Raw genomic sequence first — 23,817 nt, 5'->3', positions numbered from 1 at the left:
GGTATACACCTGCTGTCTGACAAACATGGTCCTTAACTTCTGGAAGTCATCTAACACCTCTACTGAAGACTGTGTGGGGAACAGCAAGGTATGCTAGTACCCATACAGAGAATCTACTCCCTGCTCCAGGCAGACAATAAGGTGAGCCTCTGCTGTATCTTGAAATGAGCACCACGAGAAATCATGGCTCTAGTCTAGAATTTCCTTGTTCTCTTGTAGGCTGCTAAGAACTAGTCACACTCAGTTTCATAAAGAGGAGAGAAAGATTGTGAGAGGGAATCAGTCTCAGCGTATCCATTTATACATTTTGATATTGTACACGTCACTTAGGTTATGGCTAAATGGAACCATCTGCCTGCCTTCTTACACCACATCACTTCTCAGAATACTCAATTCATCTCTGTGCTCTGAAAACAGCATAAAACATTTAGGAAGCAACTTACCAGCTATATAGTATTTTGTTAGGGTGTATTGACAGCTGCATGACACAAATACAATTTTCAGGGTCATTCCCATGGTAGAGAGAGTTAACAACTACATCGAGACCCAAGAGGATGTTGGCTAATTAAACTGGCATCTAACAAGCCATCTTCTGTGAAATCAAAACTTCCCGTTGCCATAGCAAAATGTTCCACAAATGTGTGTGTGTGTGTGTGTGTGTGTGTGTATGTGTGTGTGTTTTGATAGTCCTCTTTCTTGAAGTCAGTCCTTCTTTTAAATTACGTCTTCAATGCTATTACCACATCTCTGGAACATTAGGTGGCAAGGCAGAATAATGGAGTGGTCGCTTAAGAGAGTGAACTCTCATGTAAGAATGGCTTGGTTCAAACCAAGGCTCAAGGGTTCCACTTGAGAGCTGCAATGGTGCCCAACACCACTAACTCTCATTTTCTTTTTGTGCGTCTTTCCCCCATTTTGTTTTGTTTTCATCTCTGAAAGAAGGATAATAATACATATCTCACAGGGCTAGTCTAACACTGAACTTTTAAAAAAATCTGTGGAATGTTTAGCATCTTGCCTGAAATAAGTACATAATAAAGTTCTAGCTCTCAAAATACATTTGGCCCCAAGTCCCTCATTGTTATATATTAACTGAATACCTCCCATATGCTACATATTCTATCAGACTCAGGGCCTTCTACACAGAACAGATAAAGATTGCCTTTATAGATATTTAGAGTCTTTGTACATTACCTCTCCAGTGTCTGGTCAGTGACTTCAGGAACAGATCAAAACAAAGCAAAAAAGGTTTTAAAAAAAATACCAGCTCATCCATTTCTGTGCACAAATATCAACATAAACATATTCACCTTGTTTTTAAAAAAAGAAAAAATATTTGTGCTTGAAATATCAGTTGGTTCACACATACCACAGGTTTTCTTTTCTTGTTGATTTTCCTGTGACTGGTAGATATGATACAAAACATATGAACAGTCCTCCAAGGATGTGCAGTATGACCTAAGCCATAGAATTTTCACGTTTGCTGCTTTTCCTGGTTGATCACTGAGTTGTCTGAAAAAAATTATTTGAGGGCTATTTAATATGTCTTGACAAGTCTGCTAGTCTAAGAATTTCATGGGTTACTGAGCTACAAGTCTTTCATTGTCTTTCTCCTTTTACCATACATATCAAGTGCATGTCAACATCTGACATCAAAAATTATAATTACGAATCAGTCACTTGGTACTCTATGCATTCAATCATCATGTAATATTTCACCACACGGTTTTACCTTGGTGGAAATCAACTTAAATAATCTGGTCTTTCTCAGAGTTTATGTTATTATCCAGGTGATTACATTCATTTCTCTGACCAAAGAAAAACAGATTCAGCCATTCAACCTCCAGAGTTATCACTTAGTTTTTATTGTTCAATAATTATACAGAGAAAGAACACACACATGCAAGAAAGATCATTAAGATGAATGGAAATATAATGAAAATTCCAGATGAGAAGTGAGGCACTAAATCCTATAAGGATTTCAAGGACAGGAAGATTTCAGGTAATGTTTGAAAGAGAAAAAAATGATATGTCAGGAGGCGAACTCAATCTCTTCTTAACTTGTTTGGTCAGCAAGTTTATGAAGTATCACAGACAGTATATGAATTAGTATGATTCAAGGAAACCCATAGAAATGTGTTTTGGCATCTGAAACTATAACAGATGGCACACCTATCTATATGCACATTAATGTGAGCTGATATATGCTTGCAGGAAATCTGTGTTATAAAGTGGTATGCCCACAGGAGGCCTTCCAACATTGTAATGCTCACTTAGACTCTTGTTTCTTTTCTAAATAAAACATGGTTTTTCTATACTTTCCATGAAGCAGCAGCATCTTTTCCTTAAAAGTTAAGATAAGGACCTAGCAAGCTTTTAGACTCAAAAATATATAATTTAGCGAAAAATACGAATATTATATCTTGGATATTATTTTATGCTCTTCAAATATTCCTTTAAACCTAGCTCTACATTCTGCCATTTCTCAACTGATCATTCACAAAAGGAAAATCTCCTTTCCCAAAAAAAACAGTTTGACATTTACGTTCATATCTTTTTATCGCCCGTAAGGAGCCAGATCTGTTTACAGGCATCTCATTTAAGGAGAATTCTGATGTGATGTGGAAATAATTAAGAATGAAGGAAACTGATCTGATCTAATTTGATGTAACATAAGCCAAGTGGTTTATTATAGACAAATTCCCTCAACTGTGAGTTGTTGCCCACTAAAGGAAGTTTCATATAAATGATTACATGAATGGAGAGATGTAAAATCTGGCAGACACAGCCATCACAATATTAATTTTCTTTTTTCATAAACGGTATTTCATACCCTTCCAACCAGATGTAGCCAGGAGAAGTCACTCAAATGCAAATTACAAAAATATTGTTATATGTATTTGATGAAGTTAACCACCCACATCTGGAGATTTGTGGGAAGATAAGAGCTCAAACTTTAAAACATATAAATCACAGGAACCTACAATCTCCAATGCTGTATAGATCTAAATAACCTCTACCACAAATATTAAGCCAAAATCTCCAAAATGTCTCAGTTAAATGGTGAAGAGACGAAGAAAGTGTAGACAGTTTCAGCCAAAGTCATGGCTTCTCTATCTCCTAGCTATCTAGATGTAGCGTTAATGAGTTGCCACTTTGAATTCTTTGCCAGGTACATGTATACATTTATTTATTTTGATAGCAAATTATGGCAACGTGGCAATTAGGAGTCATAAGTGAACGGGAGAAGTTCCTGACACTGGGTTAGACCAAGGCTACTTAAAGCAGGAGAGTGGACCAGTGTGGTCCAGTAAAGAAACTCTAGACACTGAGAGATAATGTTTAAAACCTTTTGTAGAAATTTGATATTGCTTGACATTTTTATTATGTTTTATAAAGGTATCCATCTGCAATATATTGTAAATTTAAAATAATGGTGATTATGATGACGACAACGAAGATGAAAGAGGAGGAGAGGGAGGTGGAGAAGGAGAAGGAGGAGAAGAAGAAGGAGGAAATGTGGTTGGACTATATAGGCCCTACTAACGTCCTGGCCAGGATAGAAGACAAAGCAGAGGCATAGTTGAGATGATTTATACTGTCTTTAAAGTCTAATCTAAAACTGTCTTGTGAATGAAGTTCTTCTGGGTAAAGATTTGGATTGTAATCTTTACTAGCTGTGTAATTTTGGGCAATGCTGCTCTTAAACCCAGCAAGCAGGACCCCTCCTTTGGGCCACACATAGGAGACCCTACTCTTCAGAGTACAGTTGACACTGAACAATGCAGGGGTTAAGGGTGTTGACTCCCCGTGCAGTAAAAAATCCATGTATAACTTTTGAATCCCCCAAAACTTAACTACTAGTAGTCAACTGTTGACAGGAAGTCATACTGATAACATAAGCAGTCAATTAACACATATTTTGAATGTTATATGTACTAAAATATTCTCACTAAAAAGTAAGCTAGAGGAAAGAAAATATTAAGAAAATCATAAAGAAGAGAAAATAATTTACAGCACTGTACCATACTAATTTGAAGATGGATGAAAAAAATGATGAAAAAAAGCCTCGTGTAAGAGGGCCTAAGGAATTCAAACCTGTGTTTTTCAAGGGTCAACTGTACTGTTCTTTAAAATGTCCAAGCTCCCACAGAGTGTCTGGAACTAGAGCCTTCTAGGAAGGGTGCCCTATATCCAGACCAATTCACATGGGTTCTATTCACCAGAACCTCCCACCACCAGACTACCCACCTCCAGCCTGTCCCTCCCCTTCAGGGAGATTTCCAATCCTCCACCTCCATCCCAACTCTCATATGTGGTACCAGCCAAATGCCACAAAGAGCTCCAGGACTCATGCCTATATTTCTAAGGAGAGGGCACAATACACCACCCCAAAACATGCCATTTTGGCAAGTGGATTATTTTGAGCTGAAGACAATCAGGGCCCAGCAGACTCAGGAAGAGATATTAACTGCCCCTCTTAACTGCCTAAAAGAATTTGGATAGGAGGCCTGTACCAGAAGGGAGCTATTACCAGAAATATCTTTTTAATATCAGAAAAACTTATCTGTGTGGCATGGCAAACCTTGTTTACCAAACATTTGCTCTTCTCATTTTCATGTGAATTGTCTTCCTCTCCTTTGAAGCCCCAGAACCCTACCCTCTTCTCCTTAACTCAAGATGGTATATAAGCCTCAATTATCTGAGCTCTGGGGAATCTCATATTTTTAATGGGACTCCCATACATACAAAATTTTTCTCCTGTTTATCTATCTTATGTCAATTAAATCATTAGACTGGCTAAAGAACCTAGAAGGAAAGAAGGGAAAAGTTTCCCACTTCTATATTTCCTTCAGGGCCACATGAAAAGCCTGGTTGTAGAGCAGCCTGGCTAGTGGATTGCTTCCAAGTGATTTAAGATGTCTCAAATTGTTTATATAGACAGCAAAAAACATTTACCCCTATACCCATTCTCTCTCTCTTTTTCTCTCTCTCTCTCTCTCTCAGGCAGCCCTGACTTCGAACAAATGATTTAACCTTTCCAAACCTCCATTTCCTTGCTGGTTAAATGGGGAAAAAACATAATACTTATAACATGATATTGTTCTGAGAATTAAACTGTGTAAAATGTGTAAAACACCCAGTAAAGTGCCTGATCCAATGTAAGTTCCCAGTAAACAACACTATTACTATTCTAATATTGTGTACGCATTTAATACACATAGCAGAGGCCTAACAAATATTCATTCCCTCACAACACCATCAAACACACTCCTAACTTACTCCGTACAACAACCTCAGCTCGGTCCTCATTTTCTCTTTGTTCTAACCCTGATTCTAGCTCTCCGCACTGATACTTCCTGCTTCTTTTCCCATCTTCAAATGGAGTTCCCTATGATGCTTAATGTGGTCTGCCTTTCTAGGGTCACAGATTTGCAGCACACATGCAGAGATGCTGTGAGCTAATTGGTTAACAAAACTTGTTTCATCCATTCGCAGGCATTTACATGCTTCCAAGTGAAGCATATACTCTCAAGTTGGTAGCAGACCTTAAATCGGGCTTTGTCTCATTCCCAGAAGTATGTTTCTTTCTTTTTTTTTTTTTTTTTAAGATTTTATTTATTTATTTAACACAGAGAGAGACAGCCAGCGAGAGAGGGAACACAAGCAGGGGGAGTGGGAGAGGAAGAAGCAGGCTCCCAGCAGAGGAGCCTGATGTGGGGCTCGATCCCAGAACACCAGGATCACGCCCTGAGGCGGATGCAGATGCTTAACAACTGAGCCACCCAGGCGTCCCTAGAAGCATGTTTCTTGTCACACCCCTGGCATTTTAATTTTTGAGTTTTTACACTGCAACTCCTTTAGGTTTTATTCTTATTTACTATTGAGGAATAGAAAGACAAAGAGCTTAACCTGGTGGCTAGTGACACAAGGAGGTCCCTTTGCTCACACATTTGCCCCGCCCATGGTTTTCTTGGTATGTGGTCCTCTGCTGCCCCCTAAGGGCCTCTGCTCACTTTACCCACTGGCCGTGACTGAGACTATTTGAAATCATTAATAATTCTTGTTCTGACTTTAGTTTTTGGAGTGCAATGTATAGAGTGTATCCAAGAGTAAATTACAAAGTTCCACATCATAAAGGATTATTTTGAAGCATAAAATATACTTCCCACCTGAAAGTGTTCTTTTTGTGAGGTCCTCTTCATAGGACTAATCCTGCTTTCTTGAAATACATCATTACTTGTCTATTTATAGTCCCCACTAAATGGAGAACACAGACAGAGCATTATAATCTAGCCTGGCCATAAGGAAATGGCTCCGACAAGAAAAGTGCCTACTTAGACTCATGCAAAGTGAGTAGGAAATAGATACGCAACTGAGAAAAAGCTTAGAGTTGTTGAGGAAATGATAACAGTTCATCATGGCTAAAGAGTTGAACACTGCAGGTAGGGACAGGAATGAAGAAAGAAAGTGGGAAAAGGGGAAACTGGAATATAAGTTAGATCCAGATCATTAGGAGCCACATTTAAAAATTTATACTTTATTCTAAGATCACATGGAATCCACTGGTGGGTTTTAAGCGGCAAATATTGTGGTCATAATATTTTTGAAAAATCACCTAAGAACACTATTATAGCAATCCAAGCAAGAGATGATTGTCTGGTCTAGGTGAACAGAATTGAGGATTGAGAAAAGTAGATAAAATCTGAAGATATTTAAAAGGTAAAATCAACAGCGACTATGAAGAGAAGAGATGAGTCAAGGATGATCAAGTTTCTGTTTTGGATCACTGAGTATGTATGGTGGTAGAATTAACTAAGGTCAGTATCTCAATACAAAAATATGAACCATAGAAGGAAAAAATGATAAACATTGTCAAAATTTAAAATTTCTGGTCTTTTTTTTTAAAAGATTTATTTATTTATTTATTTGACAGAGAGAGAGAGAGACAGCCAGTGAGAAAGGGAACACAAGCAGGGGAGTGGGAGAGGAAGAAGCAGGCTCCCAGCATGGACCCTGATGCAGGGCTCGATCCCAGGACCCTGGGATCATGCCCTGAGCCGATGGCAGACGCTTAACGACTGAGCCACCCAGGCGCCCCTAAAATTTCTGGTCTTCAAAAAACACTTAAAAAATAAATCAAGTTAACTGGGAGAAAATATTCACATAATACATATATCTGAAAATGACTTGTGTCCAACATATATAAAGAATTTTTACAATTCAATAAGACAAACCAATATGAAAATAGCAAAGACTTGAACCATATAAGTGTGTGTGTGGATAATTACTATATAATTACTAATATGCACATGAAAATATGCTTAATGTCACTAGTCATCAGAGTGATGAAAATTAAAACCACAAAAATGTTACGCATCCATTTCAATGGCAATTAAAAAAAACTGAGAATGCCAAGTCTTAACAAGGGTACAGAATAACTAGAAATCACATATATTTCTAAAGGAAATGTAAAATGGTACAGTCTCTTGGGAAAACAATTTAGCAGTTTAGAATAAACCTAAACATGCACTTGCCATATAACCTAACAATTCTACTTCTAGCTATTCACCCAAGAGAAATTAAAACACATGCCCACATAAAGACCTACAAAAAATGTTCTAACATCTTTATTCAGAATGGGCAAACCAACTCAAATTTTAAAGTAGGTAAATTGTGGCATGTTTATACAAGATAATACTCATCAATAAAAAGAAATGATCCATTGAAACACATAACGTAAATGCATATACAAAGCACTTCACCAAGTGAAAGGAGCTACAAACAAAAGTGTACATACTGTGTGATTCCATTTAATATGAAACTCTAACATAGGAAACAAATCAGTGGTTACCTAAACCAAGGTGGCGTGGATTAAGTGAGAAGGGACATAAGAAAACTTTTGAAGGCAATGGACATGCTCTGTATCTTGATTATGATGGTGTTTACATGGGGTTTTAAATTCATCAAAGCCTATTAATGTACACTTAAAAAGAGTGCATTTTGCTGTTTAAGGCAATAAAGTAGACTTAAAATAAACAATAAATAGATGAATACTGAGTAACTTAAAAGGTCATGATTGACAATTCATTAGCTCCATGAATGATGTCATGATGAAGTTTCTTTGGCTTCCTCATCTCTCTGGAGTCCCTTTTAATTGAATTCTAATAGCAAAACACAATGACATGTCTCAACAGTATTTTGAAGAACAAAAAAATCAATTTTCAAAGTTTTTTTTAACTAATGTGTGATACAAAGTTTTAGTGTCCCTCTACCTAAAAACACTATTTAATTCAGCCTAAATCTTTCAGAATATTTTCACTCAGTGAACTTTTATGCAGATATCATCCTTTCTAATAAAGAGCCTCACTGAATCATCACAAAAGTGAAAACAATAAAAAATGAATGTGGCAGAATGAAAAAGAGGCTGTACTAATGATCAGTGTTAATACAACCACTAAACAGCTGCTCAGCTCTTTCCAGAACCAGCCTTACCCTCTACTACATCTTCTTGAGCCTTTCTCTTCTGATTTTGGACCATCTGTCATTTGGCAGATAAGCCATATTCTGAGACATCTATATTCAACCACCATTCTCAAACCCTGTGAGTATGCACTGATTCTAAACAAGACTATGATGATCTATTTTAACATTTTGTTTTCCTTAGTTTCATTTTAAACTCTGTCACACATGGGAAAAACTTAGATTTCAGCAGCATAATTGCCTCTGAGAAGGTTCCCTTACCTTCTGCAAGCTTTCAGTATCAATTCAATAAATTTTCAAGCCTTGCAAAGAAAGAGAATACTATATAATTTCCTCTAGTCGATAATGAAGATTCACTGGGGATTCAGCTAATTTAGAAGTCTCACAGATTTTAAGCATCTGTAGGATTTTTCTCCTTAGCTACACTTCAATCTCAGACCTGAATATAATATTTTAATTAATTATGTCCATATTCAATTATCATTTTCCTGCTTTCCAAATGTTATATACCACTCATGAGAAATGGAAATAAAATTCTCTTTCTTGATCTTTGAAATAGCCCAGAGTACTCAGGTAATTTCCAAATCTATTTTCTCAGTTGTGTAGGGGAAGAAAACGAAATGGAACCAGCTTGCTGAGCTAAATAGGAAAAGTTCAGAACTGAGATGAAGAGCTAAATTATCATTTCCAATACATCAAATCAACAAGTTCATAGACAGCCTAAGAAATTCTAACTCTATACCCTTCTACTGAACTCCCACTGAACAGATCATCTAAGGTGAGGGGAGAAACATGGAGGCAGTGTCATCTTCATATATGACTATTCCTAGGAGTCTATTTTGTTTAGACCAAGTACAGCAGGTCATTACTCTCTTGACAAGCTCTCCAGTTTGTGCTTAAAACAGTTAAAATACTTGATTTAAAAAAAAAAATGAAAAGAGCTCTAACATGTGATAAAACCAATTCGGTTTTAATTCAGAAATAAAAATAGAGCCTAGTGCAACCCACTGTTTACTCTTCTACTTAACCATGTTTTTACATTCTGGTAGAGAAAGGCCAGTTTACTCTCTGCACAAATGCAAACATTTGAAATAACCACAGGGCAGTGTGCAAGAGGTTCCCAAAACAGGAAAATTACCTTCTTTCTTCTACTGTTTCCATCCCTTCCCTTTTTCAATTTAGAGTATTGACTGGTAACTTCTCCACATACTTAAGAAGTAGCGGGTATAACTATCTTAAAGGACAAGATGATGCTGTAAAAATAACCACGTATGAGACAGAGTTCGGGTGCTGGTGCTCCCATCACTAAAGACCAGAGGCAGCTTCTGGCACACACAGCTAGTAAACACAACAGCGAGTCAAAGACCTAGATAGTTCACGTGTTAGAATGCTTTGCTTACCAAGAAAGTACCTACTATATTTGAATGAACCTTTACACTAAAAACAAACATGGTAGAACTGAAGGCAATGCATATTTTAACTATACTTCCTCTGAAGAAAATACTATTCCCACTAAACATGTAAACAGATTCATATTACTGCAAACACTTAAGAGAACTGTAATGGTAGGTAGGCACTGTGGCCCCTCGCCATCAAAAATATAAAGGCTAACAAAGCCTAACCCTGTCACCTCCTGCTACTCATTCTGGAGCTCTTCCCTTTCCAAAGACCAAGTAAGGAAAAGTGGAAATAAGGACAATATTTTTTTTGTTACTGATGGAAATAGAGTTTTATGAATATGCAGTTTCACTCCAACCCCCAAAATCTGTATTTAGGATCCTATTATTAAATAAAATCAGTCTCCATTTCAGTTTTCAACACTGGCACAAATAAACACATACACACTCACACGTGTGTATGAAAATATACACACAACTTTCAGGGAACCTCAGAATTCCAGAGCACACATGCAATTCAATCCAAATCTATGAGCAAACATGTATTTGGCCTGTCAAGGTGTGTTATGAAAAGCATAAGTTATATTTACCTTTCAGCTTTTGACACTGCCTCATCACCAATGCACAGGGTACTGCCTTTCTTATAGTCTATAATAAGTCATAAATATTTAGAATTAAGCAGGAAAACCCTGGACCTAATGTTAGCAAGTAAACAAACCAATTAAAAACAAAACAAAACAAAACAAAAGCCTCAGCTGACTCTAATTCTACAATTGAGACTTGGCTTCCGGTGCCACTTAAACACATAGGATCAACGCCTTTAGAGAAAAGTCACATTAAAATTGGTGCTATTAATTCTCTTTAGTAAAGCTATCCCCTTACTTCCTGTGACAATGAGTTTCAGAGAATAAAATCTGATAAAGAGCCGCAAATTAGAATCAAAAGTTAAGTCGCACAAAGCTACAGTATACATTTTTTTTTATAGTTGTATGTGTGTGTGTGTCTGTGGTTTTACATCTGTTTTTCTAAGCTGTGACTAAAGGAACTATAACCTAACATTTTTTTCCAAGAAATAGTTACAACTGATGACACCATTTCCTTCACTGTGTTTCCTCTGTAGAAACAGGGGACAAATTTCAAAGCCATCTCTGGTACTATAATTATTGGATTTTGCTTTCTGCTTAGGGTTTTTCTTATTGTATACTATTATTAAGTATGAAGGGAACAGATTAAGAAGTGAAAGAAGATGAAAAATCTCAATCTGGGGCACTTTTCTTTTTTTTTTTTTTTTTTAAATAGGCTCCACTCCCAGTGTGGAGCCCAACATGGGACTCAAACTCATGACCGTGAGATCAAGACCTAAGCCGAGATTAAGAGTCAGACACTTAAACAAGCAAGAGCCACTCAGGCACCCCGCAGGACACTTTTAAGAAATGTGTTTTAGGGGTGCCTGGGTGGCTCAATCTGTTAAGCATCTGCCTTTGGCTCAGGTCATGATCCTGGGACCCTGGGATTGAGCCCTGCATCAGGCTCCCTGCTTAGGGAGGTGCCTGCTTCTCCCTCTCCCTCTGCCTCCCCTCTCCGTTTGTGCTCTCCTTCTCAAATAAAGAAATAAAACCTTGAAAGAAAGAAAAGAAAGAAAGAGAGAGTGGGGGAAGGAAGGAAGGAAGGAAGGAAGGAAGGAAGGAAGGAAGGAAGGAAGGAAGGAAGGAAGAAAGGAAGGAAGGAAGGAAGGGAGGAAGGAAGGGAGGAAGGTGTTTTAGTGAAGGAAAAAGAGAACTCTTCATTTTCCTGCTGCCACACGTGGTTCAATCCCCGCATCCCCAGGCTGCCCCTACCTGGGATAAGGACCCTCCCCTGATCTCTTTCCCACCACTCTCAGCTTATTCCCTAAAAGACTCTGACTTCTTCCATTCTATCTACTCTAGATCTGCAGGTCCTCTACCTGCAAAGCGTTTCCAACTGTTCAAAGCTTTTCATCCACATTTAAAAAGAAGCAGCCTCTTGGCGTCCCTTTCTATGTAGTCAGAGCTGCAACAGTGACACGTCTCTATGTTTCACTGCACCTGAGCTGACATGGATTCAAAGTGCCGCAGCAGTAGCATCTTTGCACAGGCAGGACAATTATACATCTATGCGCTCTCAGGGAAGAGAGAGAAGACCACCCGCCCAAAGCAGTGCCACCAGCTAGCTCTCCCTCTGGTTCTTTACAGCCCCCGCGCAGCTGTTCCAGCGCTGAGGGAAAGCACAGCTGCCTCAGTTTGACTCACACCTACTGGGCTTTTCTTCATTCCCACTCTCATTTCCATGATCCCCAACTGCTCACATCTCTCCTCCCCTTTTATCTGTATTAGAGGAAGTACAAGGCTGTGGGCAGAACCCTTTTGTCTTCCTGTTTAGATCAGACATGTAAATAAACACATCTGTTTGGCTAGGGCACAAGCAAGGCCTTAAATAGTAGCATTGCCTAAAAGACATGGCTAAGTTCTGCTAAAGAATTATTACAATTAAGACTTCTCATGACAAGGCAGCTTTCATACAGCTAATCAAACAACAAGACATCATTTCACAAACCCACTTGCCTCCTTTTTGCATATATAAAAAATGCTGTTACTTAGCCGTAGAAGGCAAGCAATTGCATATAACAGCCAAGTAAATCCATGTTCTCAAAACAGGGCACCACGGAGAAAATCACAGTCCTTTAAAATAACAACTCTCTCTAAAGCAGATAAAATCCTTAAAAAAAATTTTTTTTTAAAAACTGCTTTAGAGAATTGAAGTTGTTTTCATGAATTTCTCTCCTCCCAATCTATTCTGTATTTGTTCACAAAAATGGATGTCAATACTAGATATGCATTTTGTTATTTGTGAAAAACACATGTCTTGAGGATTGTCTACTTTATTAGTACTGAACAGATTATTAACCAATTTTTTAAGCTCTCTTTCTTCAAGGGAAGTGTAATGGTTCCTGTTTATTTATGTTTTTTTTTTAAAAAAACCTAATCTACACTTACATAACACCAACATCATCCACATTTATACAACACAATTTGTTCATTTAGGTACTTCTCAAACATTTTGAAAAGCTTTTCGCTCTATTTCTGTTACCATGTCCAGAGCCAAGTACAGTGCTATCTAGAACAGAAGTCCATCCTCTGTTATATAATTGTACCCATTATTCAGCCAGCATGGCCACCAGGCAAGGGTGAATGGCTGGTCTGTAGTGACCACGGCACTTTGTCATGCCACAAATTAGCCGCAGGCAGCTCTTGAGCCAGATCAGCCCAGAGCACTGCCCTGCACTCTTCCCAAGTTATTAATCACCTTTCTGAATGTCACGGTGCCTGGCATATGGACAAAAAGACAGAATTCCAGCCAGGCTCCCTAGACCAGTTCACTCCACTGGTCCACTTTTCACGAGGCTGGGTCAGGTCATGTGTTTACTTTCTCCTACAGTATTACAACCTTCAGATGGTGCGCATGCTGAATCCTACCCCGTTACCCATCTGGCAAATCCACACTCCTCAGGCCCAAGCATCTCCTCTAGGGCAAGGCTGTGCTGATGCCAAACAACACTGTTTATCTTTCCTTTTTCAATGCAACCAGCAGGTTCTGTACTCACTTCCTTTCTTCTACTAAAGCTCTGATTACACTGTACTATGGTGATTTGTTTGCATGTCCATCCTTCTCCCCTGCCCTCACCTTTGTCCTTAAATTTCTTCTGGGGACTAATCTCAATGCCATTCCTCAGCCTTCTCTGAAGGCTCAAAGTTGGTTTCCTAATTATATGCTCCCATTCTGTCCTGTTCTCTTCCTTTATATAAAAGCACATCTGTTAGCATCTATACAATTTCTACTTTCCAGAACCTTAAGTTCCCTAACTATAGGGACCTTGACAGCCTTGTTCACAGTTGCACGCCCAATGCCTGAGACAGTGCCTGGAACCTGTAGTTCTCAACTGTTTGAAAACATTAGGTGAACAAATGAATGCACGGTAGATTTTCGAGAGCTGAAACTCTATCTTATTCTATGCCCAAGTCAATGAGTAACAATTTTCTGAATCAATGATCAATTCAGTAAATTGTGTGTTATTCACTTTTACTCTACAAATATAGTCAAGTCACAAAAAACTCGATTCTCAAGGAAAGTGTGTAACTTAATTCCCCCAAGTTTATAAGGACCACAGACACAACAGAGTAGAATAAAGCCCTGGGAATTGAGATTTTTAGGTACAATTCTTTTAACTAGTAGTATCTTGAAAATGTTGTACCATGCCATAAAAATTTGCTCTTATATATGTCCAGCAGCTAAACAAGAGCCAATACATATTCATACATGTTTGTCATCAAGCATGGAAAAATAAAATCACAGGTAATTCAGAGTAATTCAAGCCTTGACTTTAGTTTTACTTTCAATATTCCTTTCTACTCATACTTGCATATTTTTAAAAATAATCAATTAGTCATAGTCAACATTTATGTGCAGAGACCATATGAGGCAGTATGGAGAAATGCAAAAGAAACAGGAGGGAGACAGATGGCTCCATGTAATATACATAATAAACTGTCCTGCTTTGCTCTGCCTTACTTGAATATTATGCATTCAATCCATAATGCTTTATATTCTTTTGCATAGGTGTGGGTTTTCTCCTCTGATTAGACCCGAAGTTCCCTGGCAACAAATACCCTGACTTTTAGTTAACTCTTTTCCATCACTATTCATCCTTCCTTTTTACTGTATCAATTCATACCTTTACTCATCAGATATTTTTTGAGCATCTGCTGTGTCAGTTACTCTGTTAGACACAGAATATACAGTAGAGAACAAGATAAAGTCTCTGCTCCCATGCAGCTATACTGGATATGGATGTGGGAGGTGGGGCAGAGCAAAAATTAAACAAGTAAACAAACAAATATGAAAGCTTGAGCTGGAAAAGTGCTATAAAAACACTTATGTATAAGGGATTAGATTAAGGGATTAGAAACTGATAAAGACGAGGGTTATTTACGATGAAATGGTCAAAGAACATTTAAGCAAACACCTGAATGTATTAAGGAAACACTGAAAGATCTGGGTAGAAAAATGTTTTAGGCAGAGAGAACAAAAAATGCAAAGGCCCAAAGGTGGTAATGAGCCCTGTGAGTTCCAAGAACATCAGATGGATAGCGTGGCTGAACCTGAGTGAGTGAGGGGCAGAGGAGTATAAAATGGGGTTAGAAAGAGCAGATCCTGTAAGGCCAATCTGGGCTATGGTAAGCAGTTTAGATTTTATATTCATGTGATGAGAAGCTTTGGAAGGTTTTGAGTAAGGGAGTGACATAATCTTATTTGTCTTTAAGAAGATTACTATGGCTGCTATGTGGCAAATGGACTAGCATGTTGCAAAAATGGGACCTGGGCAACCAGTCAGGAGATATTACAAGGGACCAGGCAAGAGGTGGTAGTGCTTTGGACTGAAGTAGTGAGAAGAGGTCAGATTTTGAATGTACTTTGAAAGTAGAGCCAGAAGATAGTACTTGCTAATGGTTTGCATCCGAGTTGTGAGAATATGAGAAGAATCAAGGATGACTTCTAGGTGACTGATCTGAAGAGTGATAAGGTTATGATATGTGGAAGACTCGGGGAGAAGCCTAAAATAGGGTTCCAAGAGCAGATGCTCCATAAATGCTAATTTGGTAAGTGAAAAACAGAAAAGTACAAATTAATAGCATTACAAGGTGTTTATATAAGTGATAATAAGTACATAGCCTGAAATTCCAAATCTGCAGCATTTTAGAAAGCAGCAATAGTACTCAGAGCAAAAACTGGAAGAAAATAACATCCCGAGATAAATCGTCTTTAGAAAGTATAATTGAAAATCACTGCAGACAATAGTAGGACCTTAGCTTCAAATTTCACAAATTCTAAGAGCTCTTACATTAATTAAAATCAGTTTGAAGATATTTGTTGAATCATTAGCAATAGCTTAATTCATCGCTCGTATATTTGGCAGAAGACATTACTGTTTAGCATTAGAAAGAATCTCCTACCTCTAGATACTGATGTTTCAGAGAAGTTAGAACAGACAAGCTAAATCATCTTTATTAATTGTCACGATGGTAATCAGCTGAGAACTTTCAACATGACCTCTATGTAGCATTCAGAACAAATAAGGATTGGTTGCTACGATATCTTAACGCAAATATCCATTCCATCAAGCCATGCTTTCGAAATTCATCTCAGAGTTTAATAGTGAAGTACCAGCTCCTTAATTGGTAAGGTTTGATTAATATGTCCTTTCTTACATCCACATGGCCCATTTGCAGTAGGTTAAATTTGTTTCATTTTTCAAGTTACAACAGTTTGGGGATTTCTGCCTCCCTTTCATGTCTCATATAAAGTTTTGCACCTAGGCAACGTACACTAATCTATTTTTAGTGATATTCTAACCACTTAAATTCAAGACTCTAGACATTTAATGAGGCATTATTTCTTCATGGTTTTATAAAGATCCAAAGACTAGACACTGAGATAAGAAGCATCATTCCATTTGTATAGAATTTTTCAGGAAGGAAAATAGGGGGAGTTTTCTTTTATTGTTTATCACCTAAGATTTGAAATTTTTGCCATTACACTGCTCAATAAACCCTAAGGATAGTTTCCAATTGGTCCAAGTTACAATAATCTTGTGAAGATTTACTGCTGAGTTTCATGTTATTGGAAATGAAGAAAATTCTACTCACAGTCCAAATACCAAATGCAACTTCACATGGGGTCAGGCAGCATCAATGTGCCACAGGCTTTTATCATAAATCAGATACTCTGGAACAAATTTGGAGTGTTGACTTCCAGAGTTTCCATGTAATATACTGTGCAATTTTTTTTCTTTGAACACATGGAGGGCAGTTGTAAATCACACACTAACCTAAAAACCAAGAGACGATTTTTTTTTCTTCATGGAACAAAAACTAAGTTAATGGCCAATTCAAGAAAATACTACCATTGGCAGGAAGCGGGGAGTCTTTAGAACATAGACAGAGGCATATTCACTCCTTGGATCGTTCTGTTCATTCGTTCTTTTCTTTCTTTCTTTCTTTCTTTCTTTCTTTCTTTCTTTCTTTCTTTCTTTCTTCCTCTGACATTCAATAGGATCTGCCAATTCTATGCCATATCCTGTCCTACACTGTGGCATACATTTGTCTTCATTTTATTTCAAGCAGAGAATTAGTTTCCTTTTCTATAACTACTGGCTGGTAATTTCATATGTAACTTGTATAATCATGCCCATAGGCTATCGACAAATTTTGTTTGTATCATTAAGAATAACAATCCTTTTTTAAAATTCTTTCTCTATCAAACCAGCATTCCTCTTCTGTGATGACTGTCTCACCCCTTGCAGACAGTCCTATTTAATGAAGTCTTTACAAAACATCTCTCATGGGGCTTTCTCCTTAGCCCTGATAAAAACTTGGCCTGTTTGCCCAAAGCTACCACAAAACATTGTGTACTGTGTTCACTTCTCTACAACTAAGAAGGCCTCATTATTGACATCTAACTATACACCCTGGAACGGGACTATATGTGCCTGGAGCAAGAGATATTTTTTCCTAATTCACACAATGGGCCAACAGCAGCTCTATTTTAGGCCCCCAAACTCAAGAAGTACAAACTTCCTGCTCATTCTGACATGCTGGCAATTCTAACTAGTCTATAGAATTTCCACAGTAAAGTCTGGCATTACATCAGTGCTTTCAAAAACATGAAGGTATGCAATGAAGTTCTCCTAATATCTTCCTTACCATATCCAACTCTGATCCCATGGCAGAACTGGGGCCTACCTTAATGTGAATAATAAATATAATCAATCAAAATCCTAAATAAAAATTAACTAATCAAGTCCAGCTAAATATTCAAAGTTAATATCTTTTGTATTTATTTCAAGAATATATAGGTTACATATACAAATTTATTAATAAAATTCATACTGTTAACAAATAAGAAAAACTCAAATGATTTTCAGTACATTAAAAAAGAGTATTTGATAAAATTTAACATACACTCCTAAAGCAAAATCTCTTTAAAACATGAGTAGAAAGATGTAATATGTTAAAAATCAATCATAATTCTTCCAGCCAGCCTCACACTTAAACATTGGATAGATGTCCATTAATGCTGGTATTAGTTTGCCAAAGATAATAATAATTTTCCCCACGAATAACGCACACGTGATAATTCTGAATCAGACAACCAATGCAATTAAATAAGAAATGAAATTCAAGTGAAAGTTATAGGAAAACATTTTAAATATTTATCCACCTAGGGAAAAAAATTAATGAACCAACTAAGAAGCTATTAAATATAAAAAATAAATTCAGCAAATTGGACAGTTAAACCAAAAATGAATACATTTTCAAAATCAGAAAATGTAAAGCAAAAACATTTCACTTAGAATAGTAACACAAATGTAAAAGAACTGCAGAGGGAATTAAGTTCACAAGAAATTAGACCTCTTATTTGAAGAAAATTATAAAATTTTACTCAGAAGCATATAAGCAAAATGAATATGTGGAAAACATGCAGATTATGAGATAGAAAGGAACACCTTCCTAAAGACAAAAATTCTCCCCCAAATTAAGCAATAGATTTATTTCAGTTTTAGTCAGGATACCAATATTTTTTCAGTGAATTGATAAAAATTATCCTTAAGTTCTCTGGATATCCAGGAAAATTAAGAAAAAGAATAATGAGTTAGGACTTGTCCTTCCAGATTCTAAAATGTAGCCTAAATTTATCATAATTTAAAAAGTATGGTACTTTTGAAATAAAGAAGAATAACACAAATATATACAAAGTGGCAGGTAAAGATAGTATATTTTTATGTTTATATATGTATATATGTATTCTACATATATATCTGTATATGGATTTTCAAATTGATATAGAAAAGATGAATAATTTAATAAATGGAGTTGGGACAGTGAGTATACAATGAAAAATGAAAACACTAATTTGAAAAGATATATGCACCCCTATGCTTATTGCAGCATTACTTACAATAGCCAAGATAGGGAAGCAACCCAAATATCCATCAAAAGATACATGGATAAAGAAGATGTAATAGGTATATATTACGCATGCACACAATGGAATATTACTCAGCCATAAAAAGAATGAGATCATGACAACATGGGTGGACCTAGAGAGTATTATGCTAAGTAACATAAGTCAGAGAAAGACAAATACCATATGATTTCAATACATGTAAAATCTAAAAAACAAAACAGGGGCGCCTGGTTGGCTCAGTCGTTAAGCATCTGCCTTCAGCTCAGGGCGTGATCCCGGAGTTCTGGGATCGAGCCCCACATCAGGCTCCTCCACTGGGAGCCTGCTTCTTCCTCTCCCGCTCCCCCTGCCTGTGTTCCCTCTCTCACTGGCTGTCTCTCTCTCTGTCAAATAAATAAATAAAATCTGAAAAAAAAAAACAACAACAAAGACACAAAAAGCAGAAACACACCCATAAATACAGAGAACAAACTAATGGTTGTCAGAGAGGGGAAGGTTGGGGAGATGGATCAAATGGGTGAAGGGGAGTGGGAGGTACAGGCTTCTAATTACGGAATGAATATCATAGATACAGCATAGGGAATATAGTCAATGGTACTGTAATACCATTATATGGTGATAGATGGTAGTTACACTTGTGGTGAGCATAGCATAACATATAGACTTGTTGAATCACTATGTTGTACACCTGAAACTGATGTAACATTATACTTCAACAAATAAATAATAAATAAAAAAGGTAAAACCATAAGAGTGTCATAAGCATATAGAAATGATATTTAGGTACTTAGTATAATATATTACATAATTTTATATTATATTACATTATCTCATAAACGCAAAATATAAACATGACATAAAAAGCAATAAGCATAAAAGAAAAATATCTTTGACCTCATATGAATTTAAACATGTGAATTAGACACCTATTAAAAATGACAGTGTTGATGTATATGCAAACAAAGATTATGTGCATTTATAGCATGATCTCATTTTCTGAAAAAAAATAAATACATGTTATTCGAATAACATGACTGTATTATACAATTATAAAGTTGGGTGTTTAAAAACATAATGCTTTTTTCCTTGAACTGATTTTATTTTCTAATTCTGGATCTCCAAACAGCCAGACTCATCTCAGGCAATTTAATTTAGTTCTTGCATTACAATTCTACCCCATCCAGTGATTTAATAGATAACTTAGATTGTGTTCATCAGTTACAGTTTGGTTCAATAGTGCATCCTAGACATTTTTTCCCACCTCATCTTCTGGCTCTCACTATCCCAGGGTATCAAGCACCTGCCTTCCACTGACAGCAGATGGCTGCCTATCTACAGTGGGGAGAGGTTGTGAAGAGTAGCAGCCTACTTTCTACGCTGTATTTCACAGCCACTTCATTGTAGTCTGTGGTTTCTCGGCCACATCAGAAGGGGCTCTGGCAGGGGGTCACATTTAGCTGCAGGAAGCAACCTGAAAGGGTGATATCTCAGAGATGCAGCTGCTCTGCTACTCTTTCCTCCTTTTGCCCTGCCAGTCTGCACATTCTCTGCTTCTCGCAGGTAAGTCATGAAGTTCATGTTTTAGTCTATTGTTATGAGCAACTCCCTGACACGTCTCTCTTGGACCAGGTGACACCTTGGAGACTAGGAAGGTTGAGGCCCCTCTCACACTTAAATGAACCATGTAGCTATCTTCCTTGAAGTACCAATGCAGGATGGTGTGGGCACATCTGCCCGCTGCCACTATTAAAATGCAGCCAGAAGACAGAACATCCATCTCCTTTTCTCAGGTATCTGCGCACTCCCGAGGGGCTTCTTATATTTCCATCCTTTTTTTTTCCATTTAGCATTCAGCACAAACGATCAGGGGAGCAAAACAACACCAGGCTGGTTTTCCCTCTCTCTTTCTCACCTAAAATTAGGTTCTTCTCTCTCCACATTCAACATGGTTCAAAGCCCTTTATGCATGAGAAAGGGAGTATAAAGGGGCTCCTCAGCTCTTCACCTTAACAGATGCAATTTGCCCCAGTAACCCCCCCTGCTCCATAAAAACTCATGATCTAAATTGGAAATGGCCTTGAGGAACAGAAGAGAGAAGAAAGTAAATGTTCTTTGATATCACAAGTTATAATGGTACATCATTATTATTTCAAATTTCATCCTTCTACATATATATCTGTATATGTTCACATATTTATAAATGTTGTATACACATAGATGCAGTTATAGAGATGTAGATAGACAGACAGAAATTGGCCTGCAGATGATATATATCTAAATACTAACAGAGGTTGAGAAGTGTTTTGCCCTTGTCCAACATTTATTACATTCATAGATAAATACTAAAACAATTTTTAAAATGTGATTTTCTAAATTTTCAGCTGTCCAAGCAATCTTTTAATTCACCCAGGTAACAATTTCAAAAATGTTGAAAAAACCACTGAACCATGTAGGTCCACCTTATCCATAGACGTGGCTTTAGCTTAGATTTGAAAAACTCTTGCTAGGAGAAACACAGCCTGCACCAGAATTTGTACAATTATGTGTTTCATTAGGCAAAGTAGAAACAATCCATAAAGTAAAATCCTGCTGTACTCCTCCAGATATTAAAGCCACTGGACAGTTAAATAGGGTTACCAGGTGCTATCTTTCTAACTCCCACCATGTGCTGCAATCAAAACCCCCTTCAGCATCATTGTGATATATGGCAGCATAAAATATGCATACTTGTTCAATGTAAAACTAACATTTGTTTTTTAGTAAATGCGTATCAATTCAGAATAGTACCAGGAACATCTTTCCTTTAAAATTGATTGTGTTTGATCAGAGCAGTCCAATGTTTATAAACCTAATTTTCTCCAAGGATGAGGAAAAAAATTATAATTGACTCACCATACTAACCACAAATCCAAAGCCACAAATATTAAAGGCAGCTATATGAAGTGAATGGTAACACTGAGACAAGCTAATCATAACTCAGAAATATTGAGACCCAGAGTGCTGATTTAGCACGTATAACTTTCCTGTTATGTTTCAAGAATCATCATATTTTCTAACTGAGTAATTTGATTTCTCGTAGGAAATATACGAGGATCACATCTTGGAATAAATAACGATGTTAGGAATTGGTTCAATCCTTTACAATTGCAAAACCTCTAACCTTAAGTTTCCTGAGGGACATCACTTATAAGAAAAAGGGGAAAGCAAGAAATAGCCCAGTACTTTGACTTTTAGAAACTTCTAATTCACAAGTGTTGCAGAAAATTCAAGTCAAAGAAAGCTAAGATCAGGAACAGAGCGAGGGAGCAAGGAAATAACTCAGGACCAAATGCTCCTACATAGCCAGACCCCAAGTTACTCCAAAAGCATAAGGCCACCTTCCTGTACCCCCCAGGCTACTGTACTCTGACCCCACAGCCACAAAGTAAGCAGAAAGCCTATGTGACTTAGTTACACAGTAATTCCTTTCCCTCTGTGAAGAGTTACCCGTTTCAATCTAATTTCTTACAGCCTTAGGAAGTATACTTATAGAGTGTGTTTTGGTTAAATTCCACCAGACAAGTAATATGGAAAATCCTGCGTGTGTTAATCACAATAATTCCTATACTCCTATAACATTTTAACAATGCACCTTAAAAATATGTGATAAATTCCATATGATCCTCACAAAACTTTAGACCAAACGTCAGAAATCAATACAATAAATAGAACCACTTTAGGTGTGTTAAGAGAAATGAGTTTAACATAAGAAATTTTGTTTACAGAATACCTAGAAATTTGGAAGGAATAGTCTCTAGGCTGGGCATCCAGGAATGACCCCGAACACTATACAACTGAAATACCAGCAGAGCTGCTGATTATGCCAAAATATGAAGTTATGAAGAGTCAAGAGGCCACCACTGGAATTAAGTAAAAACATTCAGCTATGGCTGTGATCTGGAAATGGAAGGTATCTGCTATTGTCACCTTAGCTACTAGTAGAGCTGAACACTGGAACACTGCTGGAGAAAAACCCCAGATCTTTGTACCTGTTTTCTGAAAGAAAAAGCCAAAGCCGTAGAAAGATGGCTTCCATATCACTCCTATCTTTTTTCTTTTTTTAAAGATTTTATTTATGTATGTATGTATTTATTTATTTATTTATTTGAAAGAGAGAGAGCATGGGGATAGGGGCAGAGGGAGAGAGAGAGAGTCTCAAGCACACTCCCCGCTGAGCATAGAGTGCAATGTGGGCCTTGATCTCACGATCCTGAGATAATGACCTGAGCTGAAACCTAGAGTTAGACACTCCACCAACTGAGCCACCAGGCACCCCTATCATTCCCATTTTATAAATCTTGAATAAATACTTCTAAATGATAGGATCTGACTTGTTTTCAAACCTTAGCAGCAAGGAACCTGGGAAATATGGATTTTCAGCTTTCAGGCTTCTGCTGGACAAGAAGGCCACACCGAAGTAGTTAGAAATGAATGCTGAGAACAGACTGATCATACCTATCACAGGCAAGAGAGTTGTTATGTCCATTTCACAGATGAGGAAATTGAGATTCAGAAAATTTGAGTAACTTTTACAGGCTTCAATATTAAATAACTGAATCACCAGGAATAGAACCTAGGAATTTCTATGCCATATCCAGTATACTTTCCAATTTGCCATTTTGTACTGATTATAAGGGATTATTAAACTAGGGAAAAAAAAACTGATCATACCCCGTAAGGGGAACTAACAGTTCTTGATATTTATTTGCTCATTTACCAGGCTATTATATGTTTCAAAGAGGTCAATTTAGGAAGAATCTTTAGACAGATTAACATTCCTTCTTAGTGAATATTAAGCTGTTGATAGAGTTTAGGGTATAGATGAAGCACACTTGCAAACTGCAAGCTTTTGTCT

The 23,817-nt window shown here is 37.2% G+C and overlaps 1 protein-coding gene across 3 annotated transcripts in view; it reads right to left on the bottom strand.

Annotated features, from left to right (window-relative positions):
* LOC148109263 (uncharacterized) overlaps positions 1-23,817 on the bottom strand; it is a 556,689-nt gene that overhangs the window by 232,138 nt on the left and 300,734 nt on the right. For 2 of the 3 annotated variants that reach the window (XR_015726095.1, XM_087865432.1), the window contains exon 3: positions 1,370-1,512. Coding sequence is in view for 1 of the 3 variants with exons in the window: in XM_087865432.1 (XP_087721558.1) it covers positions 1,370-1,512 (143 nt within the window). In the remaining 2 variants the exon portion in view is untranslated. Of the gene's footprint in view, positions 1-673; positions 1,513-23,817 lie in introns of those variants that run through there. The other variant, XR_015726096.1, reaches the window with a different exon arrangement.

Source organism: Ursus americanus, chromosome 11 (assembly GCF_024610735.1).
Source record: "Ursus americanus isolate L20-20 chromosome 11, mUrsAme1.1.p, whole genome shotgun sequence".
Lineage (NCBI taxonomy): Eukaryota > Metazoa > Chordata > Mammalia > Carnivora > Ursidae > Ursus > Ursus americanus.
This window is presented reverse-complemented; position numbering and strand designations above follow the sequence as displayed.